We start from the raw sequence: 19,367 nt of genomic DNA, 5'->3' as shown, positions 1-19,367 counted from the left end.
CCAGCATTACACTTCTCTTAATTAAAGAACTGCACACATTGGAGAGATGTATTAAAATGAATGTGCATCTGGGCAGATATAGGATTCGGATTCGAACTGAATCCGAACCCTGCTGCATCCCTGCGTCGGTGCATCCCTAGTTATGACCCTGCTTCCCTGATCCTGACCAAGCCTGCTGCCCTCTGCTCTCATTTAAACATCTAATCTGTATCTGCCCACCCTAGCCCAGCTTTCCTCCATATGTCTTGATTGTACTGTTTTGTTTAAACTTGTAAAGCGACTTGGCTAAAGGTGCTATAAAAATGTAAATACATAAACAAATAAATAAATAAATGTGCTCCAAGAATCCTGGGATACGTGGAATAGCAGTTTTCTTTACTGAAGTGTCAATGAAGCAGTTCTTCAATTTGTAAGCTGACAATCTCTGAGCAACAATGCTGAAGAAAATCTTGCCTTCCATGTTTAACAGGGATATAGGGCGGAACTGACTGATACTCATAGATCTTTTATTTTTTATCTCTTATTACAACCTGTTTTTCCCATGCTACTTTTATCAATTTCCACAGGATTTGTTCATTTACCTAACACTGAATTTCTCACCCGTACAATATCCTATTAGGTGTGTTCTATAAGATTTTCTGTTGTTTCTGCTATTGTTTCAAGTATTACCGAATAGTACCATACGCTTCTGAAAAGACTCCCCAAGGACAGAAGCAGCATGCCAGCGCTGCACTGTGCATTGAAGTAGGTGAAGCAGTGAGCACTAATAGCCTGTGCAACACTGATATGCTTCCCTGCTTCACTTATATAGAAAATGTACAGGAGATCATACAGTGTCTTTTGAAATCCATTTTCTTCTGATGGAAATGTGTAATATCTTTGGTTTGAAACAAATCAGGTGTAAATCCACAGATGATCTAATACCATCCAATCCTGATCTGGTTCAAACCTCCTGTCCAGTACATTGGTCGTGGTCTGTTTCAGTCTCCTGACCAGTACATTGTCCTGGCCCTGCCTGGTTCAGTAAAGGACTGGATATGTTGGTGTACCCTGGGACAGGGTCTGACAGAAAGGTTAAATTGATTGGCTGTAGCTCTGCACCCAGAGGAGAGCAGTTCACACAGGCATACTTGCATACACAGATGATTCAGAAGTGAAAGCTGGATCTGATAGTTCACATAGTGAATGCAGGTTTACTAACATCATAAACCACACGCCGTAGCTAACAGGATTGCTCTCACAGAAATCTTTAAAGCACTCTGAGATCCAGTTTAAAACACGTAAGGATAGAGTGTACACTTACCATGTTTATAATCTATATTGCTGTTTCTCAATCACAGCTTCCAGGCATTGAACAATGTCAAACTTTTACATCCATTGCTTGTACCCTTGTTGTTTCATAACAGCTATAAAAGTTATAATCAAGCTTAATGGCTAGCAATGTGTGATGTAGAGCCACGCCGATCTCAAGGGGGCGGGAGCTTAGTGTATGTGCCTGTGTGCTACCGCGGGACCTGGGTTATAGAATCAAACTGGACTGCTTTCTGATAAAACACAGTGCACTGAAGTCTAAGCTTTGAAAGAATATTGCAAAAATAAGAAACCAAGGAATCAGATTTTAGTGTAACCTTGAACAGTGTTGTGGGGAACCTACACATTTAATATCCAGGCTGCAAGATTGAACTACTGAGTAATTAGCAATCGTTACAGACTCACTGAGTCTATTGAGTCCAACATTTCAAATCATGTGTTCACACAAGTCATTGTCTCTGATGTCTTATACTAAAGTACTCAAGGAGATTCTTCAATGAACTGGAAAGCCTGTACACGCCTTGGCCCCTGTGTTCTGAAATGAGCTGCTCTGTTAATACCCTCCCGCAGTTCCCTGCTGCAATGTCCTCCACACGCTCACAAGCTGACAGCTCTGCCTTTTGTTGTGCAGGCTCCCAGGCTCTGGAATCTGCCTGTCGATCAATCAGAGTTCTGTTGGGTTAAAAAGGTTACAGACCGCTGGACTTTGTTTCATGGCACCCTGCACAGGAGGCCCCTGCAGACAGATACCCACACAGGGATAATAAGGCATATCAGTACATTCATTGCAGAATTTGAAATGCCTTTTAATTAACAGCATAACGCTGATCCCTGTGCACTGGAATTTGTATTGGAGCTTCTTTCATGAAAACAACATAAGCAGACAGGATATAAAGATGGCAAAGGCAACCATGAAACTAGCTGTCAATTATTAAAATAAAATACCACTTTAAAAAGTGCATCAGTTTTGTTCAGCTTTGTTTTTTAACAGCTTGGGTTTTAGGTGAGATGTTTATACTTTGCAGTTTGCAGACTGTGACAGATGCCTAACAATATAGTTGCAGAAACCCAGGTTCCATGCTTGTTTCACTTGGTCTGCGAAGAGTCTGTCAAATGCCTGCGTCTCCAACTCATAACACATGCTGGCGCCTGATGGAGGGGTGTGATTGTGAGTGTGTGTTTTCGATTGCAGAGGGCAGCAGTACCTACTTTACTTGAATTTTGAACTGTAAAGAATGTGAAGCTAAATGTTGACAAATAAATCATATTAATTAAAGTTGCAGTTGTGCTATTGTTTTCTGTAGGTTTCTACAGAATAAAAGCAAGCCCTCATTTAGGCAGGCAAACCTCTTCTACTTGTCAAGGAATGATCTGTGATGCAATGAAGGGATTTACTGTGTTGCACCAGTCTGGTAGCTGTCACCAGTCTGCACTACACACACAAGCTCTACCAAGTGCAAGGTCGACAATGAAAGACCGGTGAAATGCCCTTTTACTGCACTGGCTGGCTAAAATGGAGGTTGACATCCACTCGACCTACACAAGCTGTGTGACAGCTGTGTGCAACTATTCAGCAACAATCACAGGAACCTTTAACTCTGAAAAAGACACACCTTTTATAACTGATCTGCACATTGTGGGCTAATGAGGCCACGGTTTATTAAAGACACACCTCTTTATAGCTGATCTGCTAATGAGGCCACGGTTTATTAAAGACACACCTCTGTATAGCTGATCAGCTAATGAGGACATGGTTTAATAAAGACACACCTAGAATTACCCTCTGCACTGCTAAGAGCTTGATCCTGTACTTAATAATTTCTGTTGATGTGGAGAAATATCCTAGACTTATACTGACCGGTGCCAAATAATTTCTGTGTGGAGACATATCGACTAGACCTCTGTTGTTCCGGTGCCAAATAAAAAGCTGGTCCCCAATGATTTTCAAATTTTCTACTTGAAAACAGAGATACCAGCAGATACACAGCCTGCACTTCAAACAGTACTGCTCCGTGTGCATTTACCACGACAGAGATACCAGCAGATACACAGCCTGCACTTCAAACAGTACTGCTCCGTGTGCATTTACCACGACAGAGATACCAGCAGATACACAGCCTGCACTTCAAACAGTACTGCTCCGTGTGCATTTACCACGACAGAGATACCAGCAGATACACAGCCTGCACTTCAAACAGTACTGCTCCGTGTGCATTTACCACGACAGAGATACCAGCAGATACACAGCCTGCACTTCAAACAGTACTGCTCCGTGTGCATTTACCACGACAGAGATACCAGCAGATACACAGCCTGCACTTCAAACAGTACTGCTCCGTGTGCATTTACCACGACAGAGATACCAGCAGATACACAGCCTGCACTTCAAACAGTACTGCTCCGTGTGCATTTACCACGACAGAGACACCAGCAGATACACAGCCTGCACTTCAAACAGTACTGCTCCGTGTGCATTTACCACGACAGAGATACCAGCAGATACACAGCCTGCACTTCAAACAGTACTGCTCCGTGTGCATTTACCACGACAGAGATACCAGCAGATACACAGCCTGCACTTCAAACAGCACTGCTCCGTGTGCATTTACCACGACAGAGATACCAGCAGATACACAGCCTGCACTTCAAACAGTACTGCTCCGTGTGCATTTACCACGACAGAGATACCAGCAGATACACAGCCTGCACTTCAAACAGCACTGCTCCGTGTGCATTTACCACGACAGAGACACCAGCAGATACACAGCCTGCACTTCAAACAGTACTGCTCCGTGTGCATTTACCACGACAGAGATACCAGCAGATACACAGCCTGCACTTCAAACAGTACTGCTCCGTGTGCATTTACCACGACAGAGATACCAGCAGATACACAGCCTGCACTTCAAACAGTACTGCTCCGTGTGCATTTACCACGACAGAGATACCAGCAGATACACAGCCTGCACTTCAAACAGTACTGCTCCGTGTGCATTTACCACGACAGAGATACCAGCAGATACACAGCCTGCACTTCAAACAGTACTGCTCCGTGTGCATTTACCACGACAGAGATACCAGCAGATACACAGCCTGCACTTCAAACAGTACTGCTCCGTGTGCATTTACCACGACAGAGATACCAGCAGATACACAGCCTGCACTTCAAACAGCACTGCTCCGTGTGCATTTACCACGACAGAGATACCAGCAGATACACAGCCTGCACTTCAAACAGTACTGCTCCGTGTGCATTTACCACGACAGAGATACCAGCAGATACACAGCCTGCACTTCAAACAGTACTGCTCCGTGTGCATTTACCACGACAGAGATACCAGCAGATACACAGCCTGCACTTCAAACAGTACTGCTCCGTGTGCATTTACCACGACAGAGATACCAGCAGATACACAGCCTGCACTTCAAACAGTACTGCTCCGTGTGCATTTACCACGACAGAGATACCAGCAGATACACAGCCTGCACTTCAAACAGTACTGCTCCGTGTGCATTTACCACGACAGAGATACCAGCAGATACACAGCCTGCACTTCAAACAGTACTGCTCCGTGTGCATTTACCACGACAGAGATACCAGCAGATACACAGCCTGCACTTCAAACAGTACTGCTCCGTGTGCATTTACCACGACAGAGATACCAGCAGATACACAGCCTGCACTTCAAACAGCACTGCTCCGTGTGCATTTACCACGACAGAGATACCAGCAGATACACAGCCTGCACTTCAAACAGTACTGCTCCGTGTGCATTTACCACGACAGAGATACCAGCAGATACACAGCCTGCACTTCAAACAGTACTGCTCCGTGTGCATTTACCACGACAGAGATACCAGCAGATACACAGCCTGCACTTCAAACAGTACTGCTCCGTGTGCATTTACCACGACAGAGATACCAGCAGATACACAGCCTGCACTTCAAACAGTACTGCTCCGTGTGCATTTACCACGACAGAGATACCAGCAGATACACAGCCTGCACTTCAAACAGTACTGCTCCGTGTGCATTTACCACGACAGAGATACCAGCAGATACACAGCCTGCACTTCAAACAGTACTGCTCCGTGTGCATTTACCACGACAGAGATACCAGCAGATACACAGCCTGCACTTCAAACAGTACTGCTCCGTGTGCATTTACCACGACAGAGATACCAGCAGATACACAGCCTGCACTTCAAACAGCACTGCTCCGTGTGCATTTACCACGACAGAGATACCAGCAGATACACAGCCTGCACTTCAAACAGCACTGCTCCGTGTGCATTTACCACGACAGAGATACCAGCAGATACACAGCCTGCACTTCAAACAGCACTGCTCCGTGTGCATTTACCACGACAGAGATACCAGCAGATACACAGCCTGCACTTCAAACAGTACTGCTCCGTGTGCATTTACCACGACAGAGATACCAGCAGATACACAGCCTGCACTTCAAACAGTACTGCTCCGTGTGCATTTACCACGACAGAGATACCAGCAGATACACAGCCTGCACTTCAAACAGCACTGCTCCGTGTGCATTTACCACGACAGAGATACCAGCAGATACACAGCCTGCACTTCAAACAGTACTGCTCCGTGTGCATTTACCACGACAGAGATACCAGCAGATACACAGCCTGCACTTCAAACAGTACTGCTCCGTGTGCATTTACCACGACAGAGATACCAGCAGATACACAGCCTGCACTTCAAACAGTACTGCTCCGTGTGCATTTACCACGACAGAGATACCAGCAGATACACAGCCTGCACTTCAAACAGTACTGCTCCGTGTGCATTTACCACGACAGAGATACCAGCAGATACACAGCCTGCACTTCAAACAGTACTGCTCCGTGTGCATTTACCACGACAGAGATACCAGCAGATACACAGCCTGCACTTCAAACAGTACTGCTCCGTGTGCATTTACCACGACAGAGATACCAGCAGATACACAGCCTGCACTTCAAACAGTACTGCTCCGTGTGCATTTACCACGACAGAGATACCAGCAGATACACAGCCTGCACTTCAAACAGTACTGCTCCGTGTGCATTTACCACGACAGAGATACCAGCAGATACACAGCCTGCACTTCAAACAGTACTGCTCCGTGTGCATTTACCACGACAGAGATACCAGCAGATACACAGCCTGCACTTCAAACAGCACTGCTCCGTGTGCATTTACCACGACAGAGATACCAGCAGATACACAGCCTGCACTTCAAACAGTACTGCTCCGTGTGCATTTACCACGACAGAGACACCAGCAGATACACAGCCTGCACTTCAAACAGTACTGCTCCGTGTGCATTTACCACGACAGAGATACCAGCAGATACACAGCCTGCACTTCAAACAGTACTGCTCCGTGTGCATTTACCACGACAGAGATACCAGCAGATACACAGCCTGCACTTCAAACAGTACTGCTCCGTGTGCATTTACCACGACAGAGATACCAGCAGATACACAGCCTGCACTTCAAACAGTACTGCTCCGTGTGCATTTACCACGACAGAGATACCAGCAGATACACAGCCTGCACTTCAAACAGTACTGCTCCGTGTGCATTTACCACGACAGAGATACCAGCAGATACACAGCCTGCACTTCAAACAGTACTGCTCCGTGTGCATTTACCACGACAGAGATACCAGCAGATACACAGCCTGCACTTCAAACAGTACTGCTCCGTGTGCATTTACCACGACAGAGATACCAGCAGATACACAGCCTGCACTTCAAACAGTACTCTATGGTCTGTCCATCATTGTCGGGACGTGAAGTTTGTCAATGACGTGGCATCCAACAGGTACCATGGTGCACTTCACTAGTCTAACTCCGTGTGCATTTACCACGACAGAGATACCAGCAGGTACACAGCCTGCACTTCAAACAGTACTGCTCCGTGTGCATTTACCACGACAGAGATACCAGCAGATACACAGCCTGCACTTCAAACAGTACTGCTCCGTGTGCATTTACCACGACAGAGATACCAGCAGATACACAGCCTGCACTTCAAACAGTACTGCTCCGTGTGCATTTACCACGACAGAGATACCAGCAGATACACAGCCTGCACTTCAAACAGTACTGCTCCGTGTGCATTTACCACGACAGAGATACCAGCAGATACACAGCCTGCACTTCAAACAGCACTGCTCCGTGTGCATTTACCACGACAGAGATACCAGCAGATACACAGCCTGCACTTCAACAGTACTGCTCCGTGTGCATTTACCTCCAACAGAGGTTCCACACAATCTGCAATGCACTCCTCTGAGCAAAGATAAGGCTATACAGTTGGTTAATATCACACAGTGGAGGAGGAGGGAGTGGGTTGGAAAGCTCCCGGTAGAAGAGTATTTAATAAACTAACCAGGGGTGCCCAGGGTTGAGGACAGCCACAGATCCTGTTTTTACACACAGAGTCTTCTGGGGGTTATGTAAAAGGATTGGCATAACACTGTCCACACAGGAGACAATCTCAAATTCAGCATTTTAAATCACAACAACTCCAAGCATTGCCCTCTGTTTGTGTGTGACAGTGTGAGACTCCAGTTCTGAGATCACAATTAGATCCCTCAATTCACTCCCCCACCTGTTCTTATATATCATGTAGAATACGCCTGTTTCTGCTGCACAGATATTATTGATCAATTACAGTTCAGTTACGCGTTATTGTCATTCGATCATTATCCTTGTATTTTCAACTACTTTTGTTGACCCCATTTGTTTGAAAAAAATGTAATTTATATAGTATAATTCTATATTTGTACCTATGATTATTGCTTGGTTATTTAGAATAAACAGAGCAAACATGTTAATGTGGGTAGTTGTTTATGTTACTTTTTAGTGTAATTGTAATTATAACCATAATTACTGCAGCATAATCGAAACTGTAATTGTAGTTGAACAAAATACCAATGTAATTGTAATTGCAGTTTCAGCAAACAGTTCTGCTGTTATTGTGATTGTGATTGTGACTGTGATTGTAATTGTGATTGTGACTGTGATTGTGACTGATTGTGACTGTGACTGTGATTGTGACTGTGATTGTGACTGACTGTGATTGTGACTGTGATTGTGACTGATTGTGACTGTGACTGTGATTGTTACTGATTGTGACTGTGATTGTGACTGATTGTGACTGTGACTGTGATTGTTACTGATTGTGACTGTGATTGTGACTGTGATTGTGACTGATTGTGACTGTAACTGTGATTGTTACTGATTGTGACTGTGATTGTGATTGTTACTGACTGTGATTGCAACTGTGATTGTGACTGATTGTGACTGATTGTGACTATGATTATTACGACTGTGATTGTGACTGTAATTGTGACTGACTGTGATTGTGATTGTGACTTACTGTGACTGTTATTGTGACTGTAACTGACTGTGATTGGGACTGTAACTGTGGTTGTGACTGTAACTGTGACTGTGATTGTGATTGTGATTGTGACTGTAATTGTGACTGACTGTGACTGTTATTGTGACTGTGATTGTGGATGTGACTGTAACTGTGACTGTTATTGTGACTGTGATTGTGATTGTAACTGTGACTGTTATTGTGACTGTGATTGTGATTGTGATTGTGACTGTGACTGTTATTGTGACTGTAACTGACTGTGATTGTGACTGTTACTGTGACTGTGATTGTGGTTGTGACTGTGATTGTGGTTGTGACTGTGATTGTGACTGACTGTGACTGTTATTGTGACTGTAACTGTGATTGTGACTGTGGTTGTGACTGTAACTGTGACTGTGACTGTGATTGTGACTGTAATTGTGACTGACTGTGACTGTGATTGTGACTGTAATTGTGACTACCTGTGACTGTTACTGTGACTATAACTGACTGTGATTGTGACTGTGATTGTGATGGTAATTGTGATTGTGATGGCAATTGTGATTGTGATTGTAATTGCCCCCAGGTCTGCTGTTTCAGTACAGCAGGGGAGGAATGCAGCTTTAAATGTACAATTTGGTCTGTAAGCAAGGACTCCACTGGTAGGCTGAATGAACAGCTATAGGACATGCTCTCATAGAGCTGGACTGTGACTGATGGTAGCATTGCAACATTTTAAAAGTGAAATGTTATAGGGATGGGCGTTGAGGGCGGACTTGTGATTCTAGGAATGGCACTGTGATGCTGTACAAGACAGGCTGCACAGCGATCCATCATACATTCACAAGCAAACACGCACACACACACACACACCCCTGTGCAGAGCGTACACACACATACACACACACACACACACAGGGACCCAGAGATGCAGAGTGCTGACCTGGGTTCCACCATCACTAGGTCACAGTAAGCAGGGGGGGTGTCGGGGCATCTCTAAATGATCACCATCTCACCAGTGCAATCAGGCTTCTAACTGTGGGGTGGAAGTCTGCTTATGGAACTCAAACACAAATCACTGTAACCAATTTAGTTTCTGCTAAAGCTGAGGGAACACGACAACACTTTTTCAGGAACAGTGGCTTAAAACCCGGGAGACCTAGTTTGAGGAAACTTTGCTGTATCAAACCCCAAATCTCCCCTGGTGTGTCGTACAGTGTCCTGAACCCTACTGTAGTCTCCTGAAACCACGTTCCAAGTCACACAGTGGCTTGGTGTTCCCTCAGCTTACCATTTTCCATTATAACTTGCTGTTGTAACTGACAAATACTTGCTAATTGTTAACTCTGCACTGGACCGGGTGTGTTTTATTATTGTATCTGTGGTGCTGATTTGGTGTTTGTTTTTAATGGATTTAATCCTATGTGGTATTTACTGCAGTTTGAGCCAACATAGCCAAGCCAGCCCTGTAAACAAGAACTTGTTCTCAACTGTTTTTATTACTTGATTTTAATAAATGAATTCATTCATCCATTACACCACAGGTTCTCAAACTGTGGACCCGGCCCAAAGATGGGCCACGACGCGGGACCAACGACATTCTATGTATTTTTTATTTACATAATAAAGAAAAGCAACAATAAAATACGAACGAAGAAAAAAATAAGATTAAAATGAAAAAAGGTCAGTTTAGATGAAGTTCATTTCCAGTGTTACAGGTTTAAACATGTTTTTAATTTGGCATTTTGCTATTAGTGGGTCGTGTGGCCTAATGCAGCTGAACAAGTGAGCCTCACGTAAAACAAGTTTATGAACCAGTGATTTACACTGCCAGTGTATTACTGTGCTCCCCCTTTATAAGCCAGCCCTTTACAGTGCCAGTGTATTACTGTGCTCCCCCTTTATAAGCCAGCCCTTTACAGTGCCAGTGTATTACTGTGCTTCCCCTTTATAAGCCAGCCCTTTACACTGCCAGTGTATTACTGTGCTCCCCCTTTATAAGCCAGCCCTTTACATTGCCAGTGTATTACTGTGCTCCCCCTTTATAAGCCAGCCCTTTACATTGCCAGTGTATTACTGTGCTCCCCCTTTATAAGCCAGCCCTTTACATTGCCAGTGTATTACTGTGCTCCCCCTTTATAAGCCAGCCCTTTACAGTGCGGAGCAGGTTTGAAGGCGGTACACTCATGGCTCCCATTTGTCCCATAATGCCAATACACTAACACTAGTATTCTCGTTAAAAGGCGGAACACAAACAGCACGGTCTCTTAACTATGGCTCCTGACTATTTTTTTTAACCATTCTGTATAAATAAATTTAAACAATGAATACATAGTGTTAGATCTGTTATTCCAACACTATAGACCTTGTACTGCTTTCAATCCCAGAAGTGGGTTAATTAATTAGAATTTTCTTCAATGATTCACTCCATCAAATAAAAAAAAAATAAAATAAAAAAATAATAATAATTTAACATTTAAAAGGCACTAAAATGCTCTAATTCTGTCATACCAATGGTTGTACCCCTATTTTTGTGGCATGGATCAAGCTGATTTTAGCTGATGCCGTTGTTAGATTTTGCTTTTACTGTACTACTGTATTGTATGTACATTTATCGCATGAAGTAAGTGCAGCATTCAGTTTAATCACGTCTTTCCAAATAGCGTCACGTTTATTTGATGGAACTGCAGGTTCTGAGAACGAATGAATAAATAAGTAAATAACTAGTTAATTAAAGACTGAGTGAGAAGTTAACATTGCTCCTCTTCATCCCTGAGAAAGTATAGCCCACGTTTCAGTACATTAGGAGGCACAGCAGTAACTGATGTGTAACCCTGTCACACCCAGGCACTTCATTCAGCAGACAGTACTGCTTTCACTTTTCCGAACTTTATTCTAGATTGACAACAATGACCGGCACAGGGACAAAATACACTTGGTGATCATCGACACAAAAATAAATACATACATCCATACGTAATAAAAAAAACTAAAATAAAAATTATTTATATAAATAATATATATATATATATATATATATTATATTTTGTGTAGTTGGTATATTAGATATACGGTGTTGATAATTATGATAAACAATAAATAATAATAATAATAATAATAATAATAATAATATATATAATAATATATAATATAAATAAACTTGATACGTATAACTATGCATATGCATATATATATATATATATATATATATATATATACTATTATAACAAAGTTTTCTCACCCCTTTACCAATACCAGTCTAACGAATTATAGTTATTCAATGTATTAATTGTATTTATTTTATTTTGTACACTTTGACTTTTAAAGTTTATCCATTTATCCATTGTTTGCTTTATCAGGCTAGGCTAAATAATGTAAAAATGAAATACTCACCAAAGAACCACACAAGTTTCACGGTTTACGCCTACTTACTCTCAAATGAGCTAATCGCAGGCTGTATTGTAAAAACAATGTTTACTTACCAGTAAATAATATGAATTACAGGGTTCTGCTCGCGAATAATCCAAAAGAGATATTGTATTTGAGCTAAGTCGCTTTTTTCATTTTTTTCCTGCTATTCCCATTCTGTCATTCCCACTGTAAACCAGAACGGGCAGGAATTCCACACTTTTCCCAAAGTCTCCTATTTCAGCAATGTGTCCCACTTTGGAACAGGGGTGGCTCTGATGGGGCGTGCCAACTCACACCCGTCTGTCCAATCACCGCAGTCTAAAGCGTGGTTATGCAGATTAGCAGGAGGAGGGGGGGCGGGGGGTGTACTGTAAGATTGAGATTCATACAGGCGAATAACAGAGCGCCTAATATGGAAGAGGCGGGGAGAATGGGCACCTCAGTCCAATGGATATATTGAGGAGGCGGGTTTACAATCCCCGGCCGGAATTGACGTTCTACACGTGGAGCAGTGGAGTTACTGCCAGGTAGTAGAAATATGGCAGCTTACTGAAGTGCTGGGCTTGCAGACGTGCAGCCAGTGTTTTAATCTGTGTTAAATTCCGGTCATTTTAAAACGAATATATTTTAATTAACAAGCCAGCTTGCGTATCCTTAGAACTAGGTGGGTGGATAATCATATGCTTGGTTTTTTATGCTATAGAGACTTTTTCTGAAGGAAGGTTTTGTTTTGGTTTATTTACAAGCTTTGAGAAAATGCATTTATCTGTGTAGAAACGCCTCATAAGTAATACACGTTTGCAATAATGAAATGCAACGTTTGATCTATAACGAGCGTGAAGTAATTGATGTAGTTTCAGGGTTATGTAGCCGGAAATTTAAACGTGTTGGTTTAAACTACCACGCTTCATGCTTTGTATGCTGCATGTTGAAGTATTACAATAACTTCAGAAAACAGTAACTTCACAGCTTGGTGCGAGGTGTAGTCCAACATCTGATATTAATATACAGTACAGGTTCTTAATTAATGCTTCGTGTGGTTTTAACAGGTGTTTTAACCTCTTGAGTTATGCTTTTAATCAGATATTCCAGTTCTAATTTTTCAGCGGCAAAACCGATGATATTTATTTAAAACAAAAAAAAAAACAAAAAAAACTGATTACTCTGCAAAATAACATTGACTGTGTATTACTGTAAATGAGTTTATTCTGAAGATGGGGTTAGTAAGGAACACGATCTTAGGGTTCGCCCTTGCCGAGGGATGGGGCAGTGTGTGGATTTAGTGATGCACACAATCATATTGCCGAATTATAGCCTGGGTTTACCACTTCCCGCAGTAAGGTGTGCTGTACTCTGGATCTGAACTGGGTTAGTGATCCATTCAGACAGATCAGTGACAGCAAGCCTGTACCGCAAGCTTCAGTGTCCCTGTATCTGTTACTCATTCACATCACCCCACAGCAAATATTACTACCAATAATAATAATATTTTTTTTTCAGGATCTTTTAACTAAGAAAATGGTTTTAAAGAAGAGGAAGGTAGTTAAAGTTGGGGCCATCGTTCTTGCCAGTGAAAACCTTGAAAAACTCAAAGGTAGGTTAAACTGTCTGTAGACAAGGGGGCGGCATTATTGAGGAAACCGGCACATTTGATTGGTTCTACTGAGACAAGCGCATGTTACAGAAAGAAACAAGTAGTTTAATAAAACACAGGTATCATTTTGTATACTTGTGTGTGTGTGTGTGTGTGTGTGCTTCTATTTGTATGTGCCGAGTTATGTGCTTTTGTGTGAGTGATATGTTTCAGTAAACTGTCAGATCCATCATAACTTTAAAAGCTTGAATAAGATATTTTAAACAGTACTAAAAGTGCACTTGCATGTATGTTTTGGAGAAGTCTTTTCCCACATCAGACTCCGCTGAAGACAGTATTCTGTATCTGCCCTGGCGCTGCTCCTGACTCCAGTGTGAAGTGTTCTGTTCTATTTCCTAGCTCTAGACGGAGGTCCTTTGGCACAGCAGCTGGCCTCTGTCCTGAAGGAGTGTGTCCAGCTGAACGATGGAGTGCAACAGATACAGCTGATAAAGAAGGTAGTAGATGGTGTCGCTGTGCACTTCTGTTACACAGCTCTGTTTATCTCAAAGGTTGTGCAGTGTCACTGTGCACTTCTATTACACAGTGTTGTTTATCTCAAAGGTTGAGCAGCGTCACTGTTTTTCACCGCTAGTTCAGGACCAGTTTCCCACTCTTCTGGTCTCTCACACTGTTCAAAGTGAAAGTCTCTTATTTTTGCAGTTTCCTGAACCTGGTGTTACATGCTTGTGACGGGGGAATTGGCTCCCAGTGTCACGGCCTAAGTACGCCCACCCTTCTCCTGCTAGAGCTTGACCACAGAGTATGCAGTGAAAAGGTTAACCTGGCTATAAATAGCCCTGCCGAGCCCTGAGGGTCTTGCTCATGCTTATTGTTCTTCCCTTGCTCGGCCGCATTGCAGGATGTGTTCATCAGTCGACCTGTCCTTCAGGGATAGCGTTTTTTTTAAATCCCCAATAAAAAACAAGATTTGTGTTTAATCATCAGTTAGATATCATTATTTCACTGCTATTACTCTTAACCCATCTGTCTCCTTTTGTTTTATTGGTGTCCTCCTTCAAAATGTGGGTCTTAAGCACAGGTCCATCTATATAACTGTTTCTGCTTCAATCACGAGTAACCAGGCTTAGTACAACCAAGGGGTCTGATTCTCCTAGAAGACTCTTAAAAACTGAAGTGAAGTCGTTTTTATTAATGACCGCTGCAGGTGCACTGCTCGAATTTGTGCAGCCTCTGCAACGGCATGGCACCTGTGAGTTAGTACATTGAAAATCTCCTTACGAAACACAGCTTCAGGGGAATTGCAACTGGGGTCACGTTTCAAAGTGCACCCAGTGTATAAGAAGGGATTTTTGCAGGTGTAATTAGTAGACATTATATTTCACCCTGGTTTGGATCAACTGAGCCCTGTTTTACGATCAATTTTTCAGCCCTTAATTTACTGCAGAATCCCATGATACTGTAGTGTTACAAAATGACACAGAACTGGACTGCTTAACAAACCTGGGATTGTGTTACTTGGTTGTTTGATTCAAATTAAACCGTGATTTTTACCTTTCAAGAAGCAGGAGTTAATACTTAAATATGCCATTATAGCTTTGACTGTCTTTTTCGTTATGACCTGGATTAGATAATATTGGGCTGCCTAATCGGATCTCTGAACCCTTCATGACTTTTTTCATTACTGTTTCGTAAGTCGTACCTAGAATCTATATACGAATCCCCTCGAGATCAGAAATAGGTGCTGTGTGATTGTGTTATTTCAGTGTCCTGTTTTATATTGAGTGCTGTGCCTCACACCTCCTCCTAGGTAACACTGTTGGCTTCTGATTTCAGATGGGTTCCCTGTTTGAGGAGATGGATGAAAAGGAGACAGAGAGTCTGCTGCTTCATGGCTGCCTTGAGGCATTAGCATTGATCTACTTCTCACTGGATTCCAAGAACCCCTTGAAGAGAGCCCTGGCCAGGTACTGTACTGTATCTGCCTTTGCGGCAGGATACACAGGCTGCGACTAGCATTGATTTCGCTGTGTGTTTTGTTTTTGTATCAGCCTTTGCGGCAGGATACACAGGCTGCGGCTAGCATTGATCTCGCTGTGTGTTTTGTTTTTGTATCGGCCTTTGCGGCAGGATACACAGGCTGCGGCTAGCATTGATCTCGCTGTGTGTTTTGTTTTTGTATCGGCCTTTGCGGCAGGATACACAGGCTGCGGCTAGCATTGATCTCGCTGTGTGTTTTGTTTTTGTATCGGCCTTTGCGGCAGGATACACAGGCTGTGGCTAGCATTGATCTCGCTGTGTGTTTTGTTTTTGCAGTGCGCTCAGTGCCGTTCCTGGCAGGCTGCAGGGCGGAGCTGTGGAGATTTTGTCTGTTTGTCTGCAGGAAAGGCTGGGGGCTGAGGGTCCAGTTCTGTACAGGGCTGTCACTGACTGTGTCACGGGCTGTCTGGAGAGCTTCTCTCTGGGTACGTTGTTGAAGTGTGCTGCCATCTTGGTGGTGTCGCGGGTCCTTTTAAACATCCCTATGGGTCAGCAAAGCAGTGGTGCTGTAATTAGTTGGTAATACAGTATATCTACCACTTTCTGTCTTCACAGGTGAACGATGCATTCAGAGTCTGCTAATAGAGGGTGAGTAAGATTTTATACCAATATAAAAAAATATACGTTTTCTATTGGTCTAGATTCTCTAAGAACAAATGGAATTCTCTCTCCAGTTATATAGTGAAGTGACCCATGCACTGTAACACAAACTACATGCAGAATGCAAAGAGATGCAAAAGGAATGTGCTGATTTGTTAATGAATAGACATTGTCACATACTGTGCTGTGTAATGGACCATAAAGTACTAATTTGCACTTAATTTGCAAATAACTGCTCACCCAAACCCTCTGTTCTTTTTAGATGCATGCATCGGTAATAACTATGTCTTTTATGTATTTGTATTGATCTTGTTAGTCATTTAAATGTTGAACTTCCCATAAAAACAGATACAGTACTGTATATTGGCTTGATTAAGGAAAATAAGAAGGTTCAAGTTTGTTCTTTCATCTCCACAGTTTTTCAGTTTCTACAGAAGGCATTGACCAGCTATCATGAGCAAAACAGGTAATTGGTCATTGGAAACAATCTCAACTTCTGTAGTTGGCGAGATGGATGATAGATGTAGTTGAGACTGGTGGTCACCTTACTGAGCCAAGGTAGGTACAGTATGGGGATGGAAGTAAGACTCCCACTGCATAAGTGTGACCCATTCCTGACTTTACTGTGAGTTTAGTAAGACACACCTGAGCTTGTGGCTAATCAAGCTTGTAGTAAAACCTGGATTGGGTGACACTGCTATGCGATAGGAGTCTTATTGCCATCTGTGCAGTACTGCGCACTAGGGTTTATTCTGAAAATATATAAAAAAGTGAACAAAGATTTTTGGCAAATGCCTCCAGATTCTTAGTTTCGCAAAAGCTATGTACCAACTTCCTTGTGATGCCTTGATGTTTTGAAACCTGAATTGCTCGTACTGCAAACTAATTAGTGCCAGTTTTACAGTTTTACATTAGTGCCAGTTTTACATTAGTGCCAGTTTTACATTAGTGCCAGTTTTACTCCCCTGATTTACAGTTTTATCAGGGGAAGCAAACAGGAGGACAAATAGATTGTATAAACTCCTACCTTCACATACCCAGACAACAGTTAATCAAGAATAATCACACAGACTCGGTTATTCAAAGTTTAGCAGAGTATGTATTTACTCCTTCTGTTTATATTAATGCTTAAAGTGATCACAGACCTACTTCGAATCCTAGCTCATGGAGAGTCCAGGCAATGCGGTGTCTTTGCAAACTAACAGCATTAATACTGAAAACAATATGGTTACATCACACACCTCAGGCATTCTAAGACACTAATGTATACAATATAACAACATCTCTAAAGCTAATAATAATCCTATCCTATAGCATCATGCTTCCATATAGGAAATATATAAATTCAAGATTATGCTAACCCTCTGCTGGGAAGCATGTCTTAAAATATGAAACAAAACAAAGAAAGGACAGTCTTCCAAACCAGAGGCTCTGAATACAACCCCAGCAGTCAGCTTCACAGAGTGGTCTTAAAGACATGGACCAGCTAAGTCTGTGTTACCAAACTCAGCTGATACCTTATTGTAATTTTGCTCCATATTTGTAGGACTTTTTCTCTTCTTTGTGTGTCAGAAGGCTTAATTAAATCTAAACATCTGGTCTTTTTAGACAGCCTTTATCTCTAAAATGAATAATGTACTTTCCGGTGCCAGGCTACTCCTTAAAACTAATAGTATGCAGTACCAGGCTTTTCCCAGTTTCTCTCAATATATATGAGGTAATCTCTAAAACTAATAACATATTTTCCGGTACCATGGAGTTTGTCACTTGCCTAAGATTATAAAAGCGAGAGGCCCTTGAACTGGAACAGCTGTTATGTCGGCGAGTTCTGCCTTGGTTATTAAAATATATTTTTCTGGTACCATAAAAATACCGGCACTTCAACAAAATACAGTGGCTCTCAAAAGTATTCATCCCCTTGAACTTTTTCCCCATTTTATTTTATTGTCAAAATGGATTTAATTAGGAATTTTTGCCAATGATCAACACAAAAAAAGTCCATAATGTCAAAATGAAAAATAAAATCTACAAATTGTTCTAAATTAATTACAAATACAAAACAGAAAATAATTGATTGCATCAGTATTCACCCCCTTGAGTCAATATTTGGTAGAGGCACCTTTGGCAGCAATTACAGCCATGAGTCTATTTGGATAAGTCTCTACCAGCTTTGCACATCTGGACACTAATTTTTGCCCATTCTTCTTTGCAAAATTGCTCAAGCTCCGTCAAGTTGGATGGGGACCTTTGGTGAACAGCAATTTTCAACTCTTTCCACATATTCTCAGTTGGATTTGGGTCCGGGCTTTGACTGGGCCACTCCAGGACATTGATATTTTTGTTTTTAAGCCACTTCAGTGTGGCTTTGGCTGTATGTTTGGGGTCATTGTCCTGCTGGAAGATGAATCTTCTCCCAAGTCCCAGGTCTCTTGCAGACTTCAGCAGGTTTTCCACCAGGATTTCTCTGTAAATTGCTGCATCCATTTTGCCCTATAGCTTCAGAAGCTTTCCAGGCCCTGATGCAGAGAAGCATCCCCATAGCATGATGGTGTCACCACCATACTTCACGATAGGGATAGTGTTCTCAGGACGATGTGCGGTATTAGGCTTGCGCCAAACATAGCGTTTAGCGTTGAGGCCAAAAAGCTCTGTTTTGGTCTCATCAGACCATAGAATCTTCTTCCACTTGGTCTCACAAGGACTGTTCTAGACTGATTCACAGTTGTGCCATATTCTCTCCATTTCTTAATAATGGACTTTACTGTGCTCTGGGGGATATTGAATGCCTTGGAAATGTTCTTGTATCCGACCCCTGATTGGTGCTTTTGAAGAACCTTATTCCGGATTTGCTTTGAATGTTCCTTCGTCTTCATGATGTAGTTTTTGTTAGGAAATGTACTAACCAACTGTGGGACCTCCCAGAGACAGGTGTATTTAACCCGAAATCATGTGAAGCACCTTAATTGCACACAGGTGGACTACATTCAACTAATTATGTGACTTCTAAAGACAATTGGTTGCACCAGCGCTTAT

General features: G+C 42.3%; 2 protein-coding genes across 3 annotated transcripts in view; one reads left to right on the top strand and one right to left on the bottom strand.

The window, feature by feature from the left end:
• Positions 1-12,321, bottom strand: part of LOC121316621 (pleckstrin homology domain-containing family H member 2-like) — a 65,672-nt gene extending 53,351 nt beyond the window's left edge. The window contains exon 1 of the mRNA XM_041251662.1: positions 12,172-12,321. The gene's annotated coding sequence lies outside the window, so the exon portion shown is untranslated. The remainder of the gene's footprint in view (positions 1-12,171) is intronic.
• A 316-nt stretch (positions 12,322-12,637) lies between these two features.
• The window catches only part of LOC121316672 (thyroid adenoma-associated protein-like), a 154,171-nt gene continuing 147,441 nt past the window's right edge, over positions 12,638-19,367 (top strand). For both annotated transcript variants that reach the window (XM_041251718.1, XM_041251719.1), the window contains exons 1-7: positions 12,638-12,764; positions 13,601-13,694; positions 14,094-14,191; positions 15,531-15,661; positions 16,011-16,159; positions 16,290-16,322; positions 16,752-16,800. In XM_041251718.1, coding sequence (XP_041107652.1) covers positions 13,619-13,694; positions 14,094-14,191; positions 15,531-15,661; positions 16,011-16,159; positions 16,290-16,322; positions 16,752-16,800 — 536 coding nt within the window. In that variant the 5' untranslated portion in view covers positions 12,638-12,764; positions 13,601-13,618. The remainder of the gene's footprint in view (positions 12,765-13,600; positions 13,695-14,093; positions 14,192-15,530; positions 15,662-16,010; positions 16,160-16,289; positions 16,323-16,751; positions 16,801-19,367) is intronic.

This window comes from Polyodon spathula, chromosome 6, assembly GCF_017654505.1.
Source record: "Polyodon spathula isolate WHYD16114869_AA chromosome 6, ASM1765450v1, whole genome shotgun sequence".
In the NCBI taxonomy this organism is placed as follows: Eukaryota; Metazoa; Chordata; class Actinopteri; order Acipenseriformes; family Polyodontidae; genus Polyodon; species Polyodon spathula.
Note: the sequence above shows the minus strand (reverse complement) of the source record. Positions and strands in the feature narration are given on the sequence as shown.